This window comes from Taudactylus pleione, unplaced genomic scaffold (genome assembly GCF_031769625.1).
Source record: "Taudactylus pleione unplaced genomic scaffold, aTauple2 ptg000315l, whole genome shotgun sequence".
Lineage (NCBI taxonomy): Eukaryota > Metazoa > Chordata > Amphibia > Anura > Myobatrachidae > Taudactylus > Taudactylus pleione.
This window is the reverse complement of record NW_028284716.1, coordinates 26,186-43,213: the sequence shown is the minus strand read 5'-3', so window position 1 is coordinate 43,213 and position 17,028 is coordinate 26,186. Positions and strand designations below refer to the sequence as shown.

Genomic DNA, 17,028 nt, shown 5'->3' with positions numbered 1-17,028 from the left:
GCTCTCTCCTGTGTATATATACTGTGCCGTCCCCGCTCTCTCCTGTGTATATATACTGTATACTGAGCCGTGCCCCGCTCTGTCCTGTGTATATATACTGTATACTGAGCCGTGCCCCGCTCTCTCCTGTGTATATATACTGTATACTGAGCCGTGCCCCGCTCTCTCCTGTGTATATATACTGTATACTGAGCCGTGCCCCGCTCTCTCCTGTGTATATATACTGTATACAGAGCCGTGCCCCGCTCTCTCCTGTGTATATATACTGTATACCGAGCCGTGCCCCGCTCTCTCCTGTGTATATATATACTGTATACTGAGCCGTGCCCCGCTCTCTCCTGTGTATATATACTGTATACTGAGCCGTGCCCCGCTCTCTCCTGTGTATATATACTGTATACTGAGCCATGCCCCGCTCTCTCCTGTGTATATATACTGTATACTGAGCCGTGCCCCGCTCTCTCCTGTGTATTTACTGAGCCGTGCCCCGCTCTCTCCTGTGTATATATACTGTATACAGAGCCGTGCCCCGCTCTCTCCTGTGTATATATACTGTATACAGAGCCGTGCCCCGCTCTCTCCTGTGTATATATACTGTATACTGAGCCGTGCCCCGCTCTCTCCTGTGTATATATACTGTATACTGAGCCGTGCCCCGCTCTCTCCTGTGTATATATACTGTATACTGAGCCGTGCCCCGCTCTCTCCTGTGTATATATACTGTATACTGAGCCGTGCCCCGCTCTCTCCTGTGTATATATACTGTATACTGAGCCATGCCCCGCTCTCTCCTGTGTATATATACTGTATACTGAGCCGTGCCCCGCTCTCTCCTGTGTATATATACTGTATACTGAGCCGTGCCCCGCTCTCTCCTGTGTGTGTATATATACTGTATACTGAGCCGTGCCCCGCTCTCTCCTGTGTATATATACTGTATACTGAGCCGTGTCCGCTCTCTCATGTGTATATATACTGTATACTGAGCCGTGCCCCGCTCTCTCCTGTGTGTATATATACTGTATACTGAGCCGTGCCCCGCTCTCTCCTGTGTATATATATACTGTATACTGAGCCGTGCCCCGCTCTCTCCTGTGTGTATATATACTGTATACTGAGCCGTGCCCCGCTCTCTCCTGTGTATATATACTGTATACTGAGCCGTGCCCCGCTCTCTCCTGTGTATATATACTGAGCCGTGCCCCGCTCTCTCCTGTGTATATATACTGTATACTGAGCCGTGCCCCGCTCTCTCCTGTGTATATATACTGTATACTGAGCCGTGCCCCGCTCTCTCCTGTGTATATATACTGTATACTGAGCCGTGCCCCGCTCTCTCCTGTGTGTGTATATATACTGTATACTGAGCCGTGCCCCGCTCTCTCCTGTGTGTGTATATATACTGTATACTGAGCCGTGCCCCGCTCTCTCCTGTGTATATATACTGTATACTGAGCCGTGCCCCGCTCTCTCCTGTGTATATATATACTGTATACTGAGCCGTGCCCCGCTCTCTCCTGTGTATATATACTGTATACTGAGCCGTGCCCCGCTCTCTCCTGTGTATATATACTGTATACAGAGCCGTGTCCGCTCTCTCATGTGTATATATACTGTGCCGTGCCCCGCTCTCTCCTGTGTATATATACTGTATACTGAGCCGTGCCCCGCTCTCTCCTGTGTATAATATATAGATATTATATAGTTCACTGGAAAAAACGCACTCCTGAGCCTCAGAATTCAGCAACTGCTGGGGTGCCACATATCAGGAAGTCCAATTAATTTGAGCTTCCAAATATATTGTAGGTGTATAGGAGAGCACTCACCAGACTTCACAGACTTTAAGGAGAAAAGTTCCAAAAAACAATTCAGTTTATTCCATATGCAAAGTCGACGTTACTGCTCCAAACTGCTCAAGACTGACAGAACAACCCTCCAACCGTCACAAACACCAAATTATATATATATATATCTTGGGGTAATTAGCTCGGTAGAGGGTGGATTGGTGCAGTGTTTAGGTGCTTAATGAGGGTTCACACAAAGCTTTCAAGTAAATAAATGATGCTTTAATTTAATGAAACAAACAGAAAATAATAAACAACCTAGCCCCTCTCTATAAGGGTGCAGCTAGTCTGCCAACACAGTCTCTGTGATTGGTGGTCCTTCCTGCCACATGCAGGACTGGACACTGGCCTCCTGACCTGCAGCTTCACTGATTTATGGTCACACAGTCAGAGTTTTGTGGTTCCCCTTGCCTCCTGCAGGTACAGACCCAGGCCTCCTGGCCCCCAATGGCTCGCTCAGCTTTACTGGGCTCTTGGGCTGCCACAGTCTCACATAGACTGTCTCCAACAGCAGCCTGACTGGTCTGCCTCCTCATCAGCCCACACCTGAGCTCTCTCCACAAGGCAGCCCTTAGGCATCTACCCAAAATCCTTTTCTTCTCTGTGTGGGTGGATCTCCCCTGCCCCACACAAAATCTCCTGCTCACCAGTGCCATCTCTGGTGATACTGCCACATATCCCCCTCCCCAGCTTGAAACACCTGGGTTCAGCGACATGGGACGAGGCATTATCATGACGATGTCCCTCTTCACTCTCCTCATGAGGAAAATCAACTGTATCCACGGTCATACAGACTCTTGCGATCTCTGGGGGTCTCATCCTCCAGATTCCAGTATTTATTTTCCTCACTTTATGGTAGCAATGGTACTTCTTGCTTTCTATATGCAGCACTTGAGGGTCATCTCTGGGTACCACGTCAGGCATCAAGTACTTGAAATTACTTTTCCCAAAGGGACATACTTCATCTTTACTTACCACCTACACCAAAATCAAGCAAGTTGTTTTCCTCAGAATCTTCTGATTCAGACCATTAACAGCTTTTCCTTTGTTTATTTTTCATAGAACAAAGGTTCCTGTTCTCAAACCTCCATAAGGCACACTTTTAGGTCAACTTCTGCTTGTCATATCTTTAACCTTCAGCCTTATAGCCCTGTATTGGCTACTGGCATATTTCACCGATACCTCCTCTTCTTTCAAGGGGTCACCAATATCCAGAGAGTCAGCAGCAGGACAACTTCTGGACCTTGGCTTTATGTCAACCGACCATGTACTGGCACTGTCACCCTCAGATTCCAGACTCTCATGTCCACATAAGATAATTGAGTATTTACTCCATTGATCCCCAGAATTTATCTCATGGCTTTGATGGCTATCTGCCACTTCATTAAGGCATAGATCTCTTGCTCTTTCTTGTGCTCCCGATTTTTGAGCCTTGAAAATCTGATGAACAATTTCAACATGTTCCACCAGCACAGGTTGAAGTTCACTCTCCACAGTCTTCATTTTCAAATACTGTCTAGCTGGACTACTTGCTTCAAGCTTCATCATGTGAGACCACTCCACTTCCTCATAGACAAATCCAGCAGCACTGCAAGTTCCATCCTGCTTGTATGAAGGCATTGTGTCACATACACGTGAATTATTCTTCACAAGACTCCCAGAATTAACTTTCTCCAAGGTTCTGCTTTGCCCTGCAAAACTGTGTGATTGAGTCACCTTCTCATCACTCTGAACACCCGGCAATAAGAGAGTCTCATCACTCTGAACACCCAGCAATAAGAGAGTCTCATCACTCTGAACACCCAGCAATAAGAGAGTCTCATCACTCTGAATACCCAGCAATAAGAGAGTCTCCTCACTCTGAACACCCAGCAATAAGAGAGTCTCATCCTTTGAACACCCAGCAATAAGAGAGACTCATCACTTTGAACACCCAGCAATAAGAGAGTCTCATCCTTTGAACACCCAGCAATAAGAGTCTCATCACTCTGAACACCCAGCAATAAGAAAGTCTCATCACTCTGAATACCCAGCAATAAGAGAGTCTCCTCACTCTGAACACCCAGCAATAAGAGTCTCATCCTTTGAACACCCAGCAATAAGAGAGTCTCATCACTTTGAACACCCAGCAATAAGAGAGTCTCATCACTCTGAATACCCAGCAATAAGAGAGTCTCCTCACTCTGAACACCCGGCAATAAGAGAGTCTCATCCTTTGAACACCCAGCAATAAGAGAGTCTCCTCACTCTGAACACCCAGCAATAAGAGAGTCTCATCCTTTGAACACCCAGCAATAAGAGAGTCTCCTCACTCTGAACACCCAGCAATAATAAAGTATCATCACTCTGAATACCCAGCAATAAGAGAGTCTCCTCACTCTGAACACCCAGCAATAAGAGTCTCATCACTCTGAACACCCAGCAATAAGAAAGTCTCATCACTCTGAATACCCAGCAATAAGAGAGTCTCCTCACTCTGAACACCCAGCAATAAGAGTCTCATCCTTTGAACACCCAGCAATAAGAGAGTCTCATCACTTTGAACACCCAGCAATAAGAGAGTCTCATCACTCTGAACACCCAGCAATAAGAGAGTCTCATCCTTTGAAGCCATCACTATCTTCGTAGAAGTTTGTACATCCTGCACCTTTACTTCACAGGTCATTCAATCACCATCTGCATACGTCAATTCTTTATTATCAACTTTGGACACAGTTGTGTAATCTGGACCTGTGCCCCTTTGGGAGGACTTCATACCCTCAGCTATCACGTAAGCTGAAAGTCACTGCAAGGAATCTCATCCCCTCTTACAAGACGGACTTCCCAACTCCGATACTTCTGTCCCTTCTTGTACACTGGTATCGTTAATGAGGACATCTCTATGGTCCCACTGCAGCTGACAGACATCTCTGGAACATCTTACTTAGTTCCAGCAATTCACTGTTTGTCCACTGCTCATTACACAAGACACTCAGCACTGGTATCATATCACTCTGCGTGCCAGCCTTTTCAGGATCAACCTGTAACAATTGCTGCTTGTGGTTATGTACTTCTGCCACACTGGGTTCAGCAAAGACATCGGACGCAATTTTAGGTCCAGAATCCAACTTCAGAATGTTATTTAACTTCTTTTCCTCTTCTGATCTTCCCACTACCATGTGGAACTTTATTTGAGCTGTAGACAGCTGCTCTTCCAGCTGGGCAATTTTCACCATGGCGCTTTCCAACTTGCTCTCGGATTGCAGTAGATTGCGCTCCACAACTTCATGTTCAGCAAGTCTCAACTTTTGTACAATTATTTCAGACTCTGCAACGTTTAATTAATTTTGCACCTCCAGTTCTTTGGTAATCCTCTCCACTTGGAATCTTTGTAACTGGTCCTGTGTACTTATCAGACACTTCTCAAGGTTCTCACTCTGTTCTTCCATCTTCCAAGGTTAAGCTCTCTCTCCAAAGATTCAGTATGCTCTGTGGCTTTATGCAGACTTTCCCCCAGGAACACATTCCTTTCCGATATTCTGAAACTGCTCTAGCTGCAGCTAAATTGGAGCGGAGAGTTTGTACTTGCTCCTTACAGCTGACTTTAAGACGGACCATCTCAATTTCTTTTCCTTCACGGTCAGTTTCCCACTGAGCGAGAGTTTGCAGCATCTGGAGATGCTTCTCTTTCAATTCACAAAACTTTTCAGCCAGGGAACTTTTCTCCAATTCACAACCTTTAGGCTTTACTTGAGTGGACACAATTAAAAATAGTTTTTTCTTTTAACACTAGAGTCAGATCCACCACTTTCACTTGCGTGCGCTCTACATCACTCTGATGTCTCTGGACACATTCTTTCAACTCTTCTACTTCTTGCTGACGTACCACACACTTTGCTGTACTTCAACAACATCCTGCTCTAATACATCATTCTTTGCTAGGGGCACATCATTCTCATACTTTGTAACATTTTAGCCTCCTCAAGGCGTTCAGACATAACCACTAATTTGAGGTCTGTCTCTTTAAGAACTTCAAGTCTTTTTTTCTTCTTCTTGCACCAATGCTATTTTCAAAGATGACAACTCACTCTGTAACGTCTTTTCAGTTTGCGCATGCAATAGCTTCTCTTTTGTAGACTTGTCCTCCAAGTCGCTTATCTGGTCGCAATAGTGCATAAGTGTTTCACACCAAACTTCACACAGAGAGTCAACTTTTTCCATGCTGACATAGTCCTCTCCTAGTGGACCTTGCACCATACACTGACCATACACACTGACATCTTTATTCTACTTTTTAAAATGTCTCTTTCAATGGAATAACACTGTTTACCCCATCAATTTGAAAGGATTCACCACAGAGGATTTCAAACAGCTTTAAATCCAGTCCATGTACCGACTTTCTTCACATTCAGACTGTAAACTCCAGCCCGGGTTTCCCATCTCTCTAGACTGAGAATGAACCTTTGTAGGAAGAATTCTGCTTTTAGAATTTTTTTTTTTATTTCCCATGATTCTTGGCACAAAATACACAGGAACAACTTGGTTTTGTTTCCACTATATCACACTGTCTTCGAAAGTATTTTTAACACAGCCAAAAAAAATGTCTTCATGTGGCACTACAATTACCAGCATGTATCAAACAGTCTCAATAGCCTTTCAATAGGAATCTCTGCTCCCTCAGTACCACACCTTGACTTAATGAGCGTGAGCAATTCACCAGAATAAACCACACAATTTCTTTTAACCCTTCCAATGCTGAGGAAGTGCACATTTCTCTTCACATACAATATACTTGCACCTTTCACTTTTGTAAAACACTTGAATATTGTACTTCTGTTTCTGGCAAATTTTGCCTCTCCCATAAGCAAAACCGTGTGTAACAATATTTCTCTTCCTTTCCAAGGAAAAGATGTACACTGCAGCAATAGTGCACACTTGCAGACAATTTTTTTGTTTAAACACCACATCACAACAGACTTATCTTCACTCCCCATCTTGACGAGCATTCCACCATGCAGGTGCAGTGAGCCTCCTTATGTCCATTTACTTGCTGTAATCCACTTTTTTCCACAGAGCTGTCTTGCGTAGACCTTTATACATAGAATATTCATGCATAGAATCTTCATGCCCACATTCTTCACCATATGTGATATCTTGGGGTAGTTAGCTCGGTAGAGGGTGGATGGGTGCAGTGTTTAGGTGCTTAATGACGGTCCACACAAAGCTTTCAAGTAAATAAATGATGCTTTACTCTCCAGCATGGAAAGCCAGGAAACAGAAATATTTAGGGCGTCTAACTCACTTCTTGAACCCTCTCTATAAGGGTGCAGCTAGTCTGCCAACACAGTCTATGTGATTGGTCGGCGTTCCTGCCACATGCAGGGCTGGACACTGACCTGCAGCTTCACTGCATTATGGTCACACAGTCTGAGAGTTTTGTGGTCCCCCTTGCCTCCTACAGGTACAGACCCAGGCTTCCTGGCCCCCAATGGCTCGGTCAGCTTCATTGGGCTCTCGGGCTGCCACAGTCTCACATAGACTGTCTCCAACAGCAGCCTGACTGGTCTGCCTCCTCATCAGCCCACACCTGAGCTCTCTCCACAAGGCAGCCCTTAGGTATCTTCCCAGAATCCTTCTCTTCTCTGTGTGGGTGGATCTCCCCTGCCCCACACAGAATCTGCTGCTCACCAGCGCCATCTCTGGTGATAGTGCCACAATATATAATATATATATATATATATATATATAGATATATATGTATATATATATAGATATATATTTATATTACACACACACGCACATAGTATACTGAGAAATGTGTCTGTCCATTACAATGAGCTGTGCCCGGGTCTCCTATACTGGGTATGTACTAGGTGACACCTCATCAGAACATAATCATTGTGTGGTATAGAATAGATATACACTGAGCTGTGCCCAGGTCTCCTATACTAGGTATATAATAGGTGACATCACTGTGTGGTATAGAATAGATATACACTGAGCTGTACCCAGGTCTCCTATACTAGGTATATAATAGGTGACATCACTGTGTGGTATAGAATAGATATACACTGAGCTGTACCCAGGTCTCCTATACTAGGTATATAATAGGTGACATCACTGTGTGGTATAGAATAGGTGACATCACTGTGTGGTATAGAATAGGTGACATCACTGTGTGGTATAGAATAGATATACACTGAGCTGTACCCGGGTCTCCTATACTAGGTATGTAATAGGTGACATCACTGTGTGGTATAGAATAGATATACAATGAGCTGTGCCCAGGTCTCCTATACTAGGTATATAATAGGTGACATCACTGTGTGGTATAGAATAGATATACACTGAGCTGTGCCCGGGTCTCCTATACTAGGTATATAATAGGTGACATCACTGTGTGGTATAGAATAGATATAGACTGAGCTGTACCCGGGTCTCCTATACTAGGTATATAATAGGTGACATCATTGTGTGGTATAGAATAGATATACAATGAGCTGTGCCCAGGTCTCCTATACTTGGTATATAATAGGTGACATCACTGTGTGGTATAGAATAGGTGACATCACTGTGTGGTATAGAATAGATATACAATGAGCTGTGCCCAGGTCTCCTATACTAGGTATATAATAGGTGACATCACTGTGTGGTATAGAATAGATATACACTGAGCTGTGCCCGGGTCTCCTATACTAGGTATATAATAGGTGACATCACTGTGTGGTATAGAATAGATATACACTGAGCTGTACCCGGGTCTCCTATACTAGGTATATAATAGGTGACATCACTGTGTGGTATAGAATAGATATACACTGAGCTGTGCCCGGGTCACCTATACTGGGTATATAATAGGTGACATCATTGTGTGGTATAGAATAGATATACACTGAGCTGTACCCAGGTCTCCTATACTAGGTATACAATAGGTGACATCACTGTGTGGTATAGAATAGGTGACATCACTGTGTGGTATAGAATAGATATACACTGAGCTGTACCCGGGTCTCCTATACTAGGTATGTAATAGGTGACATCACTGTTTGGTATATAATAGGTGACATTACTGTGTGGTATATAATAGGTGACATCACTGTGTGGTATAGAATAGATATACACTGAGCTGTACACAAGTCTCCTATACTAGGTATATAATAGGTGACATCACTGTGTGGTATATAATAGGTGACATCACTGTGTGGTATAGAATAGGTGACATTACTGTGTGGTATATAATAGGTGACATCACTGTGTGGTATAGAATAGGTGACATTACTGTGTGGTATATAATAGGTGACATTACTGTGTGGTATAGAATAGATATACACTGAGCGGTACACAAGTCTCCTATACTAGGTATATAATAGGTGACATCACTGTGTGGTATATAATAGGTGACATCACTGTGTGGTTTATAATAGGTGACATCACTGTGTGGTATAGAATAGGTGACATCACTGTGTGGTATATAATAGGTGACATCACTGTGTGGTATAGAATAGATATACACTGAGCTGTACCCGGGTCTCCTATACTAGGTATGTAATAGGTGACATCACTGTGTGGTATATAATAGATATACACTGAGCTGTACACAAGTCTCCTATACTAGGTATATAATAGGTGACATCACTGTGTGGTATATAATAGGTGACATCACTGTGTGGTATAGAATAGGTGACATCACTGTGTGGTATAGAATAGGTGACATTACTGTGTGGTATATAATAGGTGACATCACTGTGTGGTATATAATAGATATAGACTGAGCTGTACACAAGTCTCCTATACTAGGTATAGAATAGGTGACATCACTGTGTGGTATAGAATAGGTGACATCACTGTGTGGTATAGAATAGGTGACATCACTGTGTGGTATAGAATAGGTGACATCACTGTGTGGTATAGAATAGGTGACATCACTGTGTGGTATAGAATAGGTGACATCACTGTGTGGTATAGAATAGATATACTCATTATTTCCTCACCCAGCCTCTATGTAGTGATTGATGGCAGCATCCAGCTGTTTCTGCTGCACCAGGTAATCTCCCCAGGACTCCTCCAGCTTCACCACTTCTGCAGGGAAGGCCGCCCGCGCGAGCTCCACGGCTGAGAGACGAAGGAAAGATACACTGGCATCAATAGTCCTGAGCCAAAACTAACCCACTGTACCAGTGCACAGGTGTAATGTAATATACCCCAACCCTCGTCATGTCCCACGGTAATGACAGTCACTACACCATCAGTGGTAATAATGTCATGGCTGACCACCGTTTGCCCCCTGGTGTAACATTTAGGATAAAGGAAAAGACCGTGCGCCACAGGACAATCACCCATCTGCTCATGTTGTTTCGCCCTTCGGTGCAGTGTATGGCGTCATCTCCTCTCCTGGCACAGGAAGGACACATGGAGGTACAGACAGATATATACTGTGCTGCCTTCCATGCAAAACAAACCCCATAACAGATTACAGATAAACTACCCTGGTAACCAATAGCAACGGCTCTCACTATAATGGGTAGACTAGCAGAGGTCTCCAAACTGTGACACCCCAGCCAATTACACTACATTGCAGTATTACCCCCCTGGTGCTATCACAGGGGGTCACACAGACCCCATACCCTCTCCTGCTGTAGTGTGAGTGCTGTGACCACACGTACCAGTGATAGGAGGGTAGCACCAGCCAGGATCCCCAGCCAATTACACTACATTACAGTATTACCCCCCTGGTGCTATCACAGGGGGTCACACAGACCCCATACCCTCTCCTGCTGTAGTGTGAGTGCAGTGACCACACGTACCAGTGATAGGAGGGTAGCACCAGCAGGCTCCCCAGCCAATTACACTACATTGCAGTATTACCCCCCTGGTGCTATCACAGGGGGTCACACAGACCCCATACCCTCTCCTGCTGTAGTGTGAGTGCTGTGACCACACGTACCAGTGATAGGAGGGTAGCACCAGCCAGGCTCCCCAGCCAATAACACTACATTAAAGTATTATACCTCTGGTGCTATCACAGGGGGTCACACAGACCCCATACCCTCTCCTGCTATAGTGTGAGTGCTGTGACCACACGTACCAGTGATAGGAGGGTAACACCAGCAAGGCTGCCCAGCCAATTACACTACATTGCAGTATTACCCCCCTGGTGCTATCACAGGGGGTCACACAGACCCCATACCCTCTCCTGCTGTAGTGTGAGTGCTGTGACCACACGTACCAGTGATAGGAGGGTAGCACCAGCCAGGCTCCCCAGCCAATTACACTACATTGCAGTATTACCCCCCCTGGTGCTATCACAGGGGGTCACACAGACCCCATACCCTCTCCTGCTGTAGTGTGAGTGCTGTGACCACACGTACCAGTGATAGGAGGGTAGCACCAGCCAGGCTCCCCAGCCAGTTACCTTTCCTGAAGGCATGGCCCTTGCAGTAGCTTTCTAATGCTCGGCGCATATTCTTCATCTTTTCTAGGAGGTCTCCAGCCTGGAAAATAAGGACATTCTTATATCAGCATGTGCTACAGAAGTCAGCTCTATATACACATTAGTAATGTCAGTGAGGGGAGAGATCTAGAACAGGAAAAACAGCTGTAGGAACAATAAATGCAATGAGACTAGAGAGCTGCCTGCGCTCTTATATCATAAACAGTATATCATATATACATCACTTATACATCGCTTATACCGTGCTTCCACTAATAGGGTGTATCCATCGCTTATACCGTGCTTCCTCTAATAGGGTGTATCCATCACTTATACTGTGCTTCCTCTAATAGGGTGTATCCATCGCTTATACCGTGCTTCCACTAATAGGGTGTATCCATCACTTATACTGTGCTTCCACTAAAAGGGTGTATCCATCACTTATACCGTGCTTCCTCTAATAGGGTGTATCCATCACTTATACCGTGCTTCCTCTAATAGGATGTATGCTTATACCGTGCTTCCTCTAATAGGGTGTTTCCATCACATATACCGTGCTTCCTCTAATAGGGTGTATCCATCCCTTATACCGTGCTTCCTCTAATAGGGTGTATCCATCACTTATACCGTGCTTCCTCTAATAGGATGTATCCATCACTTATACCGTGCTTCCTCTAATAGGGTGTTTCCATCACTTATACCGTGCTTCCTCTAATAGGGTGTTTCCATCACTTATACCGTGCTTCCTCTAATAGGGTGTATCCATCCCTTATACCGTGCTTCCTCTAATAGGATGTATCCATCACTTATACCGTGCTTCCTCTAATAGGGTGTATCCATCACTTATACCGTGCTTCTTCTAATAGGATGTATCCATCACTTATACCGTGCTTCCTCTAATAGGGTGTATCCATCACTTATACCGTGCTTCCTCTAATAGGGTGTATCCATCGCTTATACCGTGCTTCCTCTAATAGGGTGTAATCATCGCTTATACCGTGCTTCCTCTAATAGGGTGTAATCATCGCTTATACAGTGCTTCCTCTAATAGGGTGTATCCATCGCTTATACCGTGCTTCCTCTAATAGGGTGTAATCATCGCTTATACAGTGCTTCCTCTAATAGGGTGTATCCATCCCTTATACCGTGCTTCCTCTAATAGGGTGTATGCTTATACCGTGCTTCCTCTAATAGGGTGTATGCTTATACCGTGCTTCCACTAATAGGATGTATAGATCACTTATACCGTGCTTCCTCTAATAGGGTGTAATCATCGCTTATACCGTGCTTCCACTAATAGGATGTATCCATCGCTTATACCGTGCTTCCACTAATAGGATGTATCCATCGCTTATACCGTGCTTCCTCTAATAGGGTGTATCCATCCCTTATACCGTGCTTCCTCTAATAGGGTGTATCCATCCCTTATACCGTGCTTCCTCTAATAGGGTGTATCCATCGCTTATACCGTGCTTCCACTAATAGGGTGTATCCATCGCTTATACCGTGCTTCCTCTAATAGGGTGTACCCATCGCTTATACCGTGCTTCCTCTAATAGGGTGTATCCATCGCTTATACCGTGCTTCCTCTAATAGGGTGTAATCATAGCTTATACCGTGCTTCCTCTAATAGGGTGTATCCATCACTTATACCGTGCTTCCTCTAATAGGGTGTATCCATCGCTTATACCGTGCTTCCTCTAATAGGGTGTATCCATCCCTTATACCGTGCTTCCTCTAATAGGGTGTATGCTTATACCGTGCTTCCTCTAATAGGATGTATAGATCACTTATACCGTGCTTCCTCTAATAGGGTGTAATCATCGCTTATACCGTGCTTCCTCTAATAGGGTGTATCCATCGCTTATACCGTGCTTCCACTAATAGGATGTATCCATCGCTTATACCGTGCTTCCACTAATAGGATGTATCCATCGCTTATACCGTGCTTCCTCTAATAGGGTGTATCCATCGCTTATACCGTGCTTCCACTAATAGGGTGTATCCATCCCTTATACCGTGCTTCCTCTAATAGGGTGTATCCATCCCTTATACCGTGCTTCCTCTAATAGGGTGTATCCATCGCTTATACCGTGCTTCCACTAATAGGGTGCATCCATCCCTTATACCGTGCTTCCTCTAATAGGGTGTATCCATCACTTATACCGTGCTTCCTCTAATAGGATGTATCCATCACTTATACCGTGCTTCCTCTAATAGGGTGTTTCCATCACTTATACCGTGCTTCCTCTAATAGGGTGTTTCCATCACTTATACCGTGCTTCCTCTAATAGGGTGTATCCATCCCTTATACCGTGCTTCCTCTAATAGGATGTATCCATCACTTATACCGTGCTTCCTCTAATAGGGTGTATCCATCACTTATACCGTGCTTCTTCTAATAGGATGTATGCATCACTTATACCGTGCTTCCTCTAATAGGGTGTATCCATCACTTATACCGTGCTTCCTCTAATAGGGTGTATCCATCGCTTATACCGTGCTTCCTCTAATAGGGTGTATCCATCACTTATACCGTGCTTCCTCTAATAGGATGTATCCATCACTTATACCGTGTTTCCTCTAATAGGGTGTATCCATCACTTATACCGTGCTTCCTCTAATAGGGTGTAATCATCGCTTATACCGTGCTTCCTCTAATAGGGTGTAATCATCGCTTATACAGTGCTTCCTCTAATAGGGTGTATCCATCGCTTATACCGTGCTTCCTCTAATAGGGTGTATCCATCACTTATACCGTGCTTCCTCTAATAGGGTGTAATCATCGCTTATACCGTGCTTCCTCTAATAGGGTGTAATCATCGCTTATACAGTGCTTCCTCTAATAGGGTGTATCCATCGCTTATACCGTGCTTCCTCTAATAGGGTGTAATCATCGCTTATACAGTGCTTCCTCTAATAGGGTGTATCCATCCCTTATACCGTGCTTCCTCTAATAGGGTGTATGCTTATACCGTGCTTCCTCTAATAGGGTGTATGCTTATACCGTGCTTCCACTAATAGGATGTATAGATCACTTATACCGTGCTTCCTCTAATAGGGTGTAATCATCGCTTATACCGTGCTTCCACTAATAGGATGTATCCATCGCTTATACCGTGCTTCCACTAATAGGATGTATCCATCGCTTATACCGTGCTTCCTCTAATAGGGTGTATCCATCCCTTATACCGTGCTTCCTCTAATAGGGTGTATCCATCCCTTATACCGTGCTTCCTCTAATAGGGTGTATCCATCGCTTATACCGTGCTTCCACTAATAGGGTGTATCCATCGCTTATAACGTGCTTCCTCTAATAGGATGTACCCATCGCTTATACCGTGCTTCCTCTAATAGGGTGTATCCATCGCTTATACCGTGCTTCCTCTAATAGGGTGTAATCATAGCTTATACCGTGCTTCCTCTAATAGGGTGTATGCTTATACCGTGCTTCCTCTAATAGGATGTATAGATCACTTATACCGTGCTTCCTCTAATAGGGTGTAATCATCGCTTATACCGTGCTTCCTCTAATAGGGTGTATCCATCGCTTATACCGTGCTTCCACTAATAGGATGTATCCATCGCTTATACCGTGCTTCCACTAATAGGATGTATCCATCGCTTATACCGTGCTTCCTCTAATAGGGTGTATCCATCGCTTATACCGTGCTTCCACTAATAGGGTGTATCCATCCCTTATACCGTGCTTCCTCTAATAGGGTGTATCCATCCCTTATACCGTGCTTCCTCTAATAGGGTGTATCCATCGCTTATACCGTGCTTCCACTAATAGGGTGCATCCATCCCTTATACCGTGCTTCCTCTAATAGGGTGTACCCATCACTTATACCGTACTTCCTCTAATAGGGTGTATCCATCCCTTATACCGTGCTTCCACTAATAGGGTGTATCCATCCCTTATACCGTGCTTCCTCTAATAGGATGTATCCATCGCTTATACCGTGCTTCCTCTAATAGGGTGTATCCATCCCTTATACCGTGCTTCCTCTAATAGGGTGTATCCATCCCTTATACCGTGCTTCCTCTAATAGGGTGTATCCATCACTTATACCATGCTTCCTCTAATAGGGTGTATCCATCCCTTATACCGTGCTTCCTCTAATAGGGTGTATCCATCCCTTATACCGTGCTTCCTCTAATAGGATGTATCCATCACTTATACCGTGCTTCCTCTAATAGGGTGTATCCATCACTTATACCGTGCTTCCTCTAATAGGGTGTATTCATCCCTTATACCGTGCTTCCTCTAATAGGGTGTATCCATCCCTTATACCGTGCTTCCTCTAATAGGCTGTACCCATCACTTATACATCACATATACCGTGCTTCCACTAATAGGGTGTATCCATCCCTTATACCGTGCTTCCTCTAATAGGGTGTATCCATCGCTTATACCGTGCTTCCACTAATGGGGTGTACCCATCGCTTATACCGTGCTTCCACTAATAGGGTGTACCCATCGCTTATACCGTGCTTCCTCTAATAGGGTGTATCCATCCCTTATACCGTGCTTCCTCTAATAGGATGTATCCATCGCTTATACCGTGCTTCCTCTAATAGGGTGTATACTTATACCGTGCTTCCTCTAATAGGATGTATCCATCGCTTATACCGTGCTTCCTCTAATAGGATGTATACATCACTTATACCGTGCTTCCTCTAATAGGATGTATCCATCGCTTATACCGTGCTTCCTCTAATAGGGTGTTTCCATCGCTTATACCGTGCTTCCTCTAATAGGATGTATCCATCCCTTATACCGTGCTTCCTCTAATAGGGTGTATCCATCCCTTATACCGTGCTTCCTCTAATAGGGTGTATCCATCGCTTATACCGTCTTTCCTCTAATAGGGTGTATCCATCGCTTATACCGTCCTTCCTCTAATAGGGTGTATCCATCGCTTATACCGTGCTTCCTCTAATAGGATGTATCCATCGCTTATACCGTGCTTCCTCGAATAGGGTGTATCCATCGCTTATACCGTGCTTCCTCTAATAGGATGTATCCATCGCTTATACCGTGCTTCCACTAATAGGGTGTATCCATCGCTTATACCGTGCTTCCTCTAATAGGATGTATCCATCGCTTATACAGTGCTTGCGCTAAAAGGATGTATCCATCGCTTATACCGTGCTTCCTCTAATAGGGTGTATCCATCGCTTATACCGTGCTTCCTCTAATAGGGTGTATCCATCGCTTATACCGTGCTTCCTCTAATAGGGTGTATCCATCGCTTATACCGTGCTTCCTCTAATAGGGTGTACCCATCGCTTATACCGTGCTTCCTCTAATAGGGTGTACCCATCGCTTATACCGTGCTTCCTCTAATAGGATGTACCCATCGCTTATACCGTGCTTCCACTAATAGGAGGTATCCATCGCTTATACCGTGCTTCCTCTAATAGGGTGTATCCATCGCTTATACCGTGCTTCCTCTAATAGGATGTATCCATCCCTTATACCGTGCTTCCTCTAATAGGGTGTATCCATCCCTTATACCGTGCTTCCTCTAATAGGGTGTATCCATCGCTTATACCGTGCTTCCTCTAATAGGGTGTATCCATCGCTTATACCGTGCTTCCTCTAATAGGGTGTATCCATCGCTTATACCGTGCTTCCTCTAATAGGATGTATCCATCGCTTATACCGTGCTTCCTCTAATAGGGTGTATCCTTCGCTTATACCGTGCTTCCTCTAATAGGGTGTATCCATCGCTTATACCGTGCTTCCTCTAATAGGGTGTATCCACC

The 17,028-nt window shown here is 44.5% G+C and overlaps 1 protein-coding gene across 1 annotated transcript in view; it reads right to left on the bottom strand.

Moving 5' to 3' along the window:
- Positions 1 to 9,814: 9,814 nt before the first annotated feature.
- The window catches only part of LOC148510575 (intraflagellar transport protein 172 homolog), a gene marked incomplete at both ends in the record, with an annotated part of 33,157 nt that continues 25,943 nt past the window's right edge, over positions 9,815 to 17,028 (bottom strand). Inside the window, 2 exons of the mRNA XM_088442720.1 lie at positions 9,815 to 9,935; positions 11,236 to 11,314. Of these exons, the coding sequence (XP_088298846.1) occupies positions 9,815 to 9,935; positions 11,236 to 11,314 (200 nt within the window). The remainder of the gene's footprint in view (positions 9,936 to 11,235; positions 11,315 to 17,028) is intronic.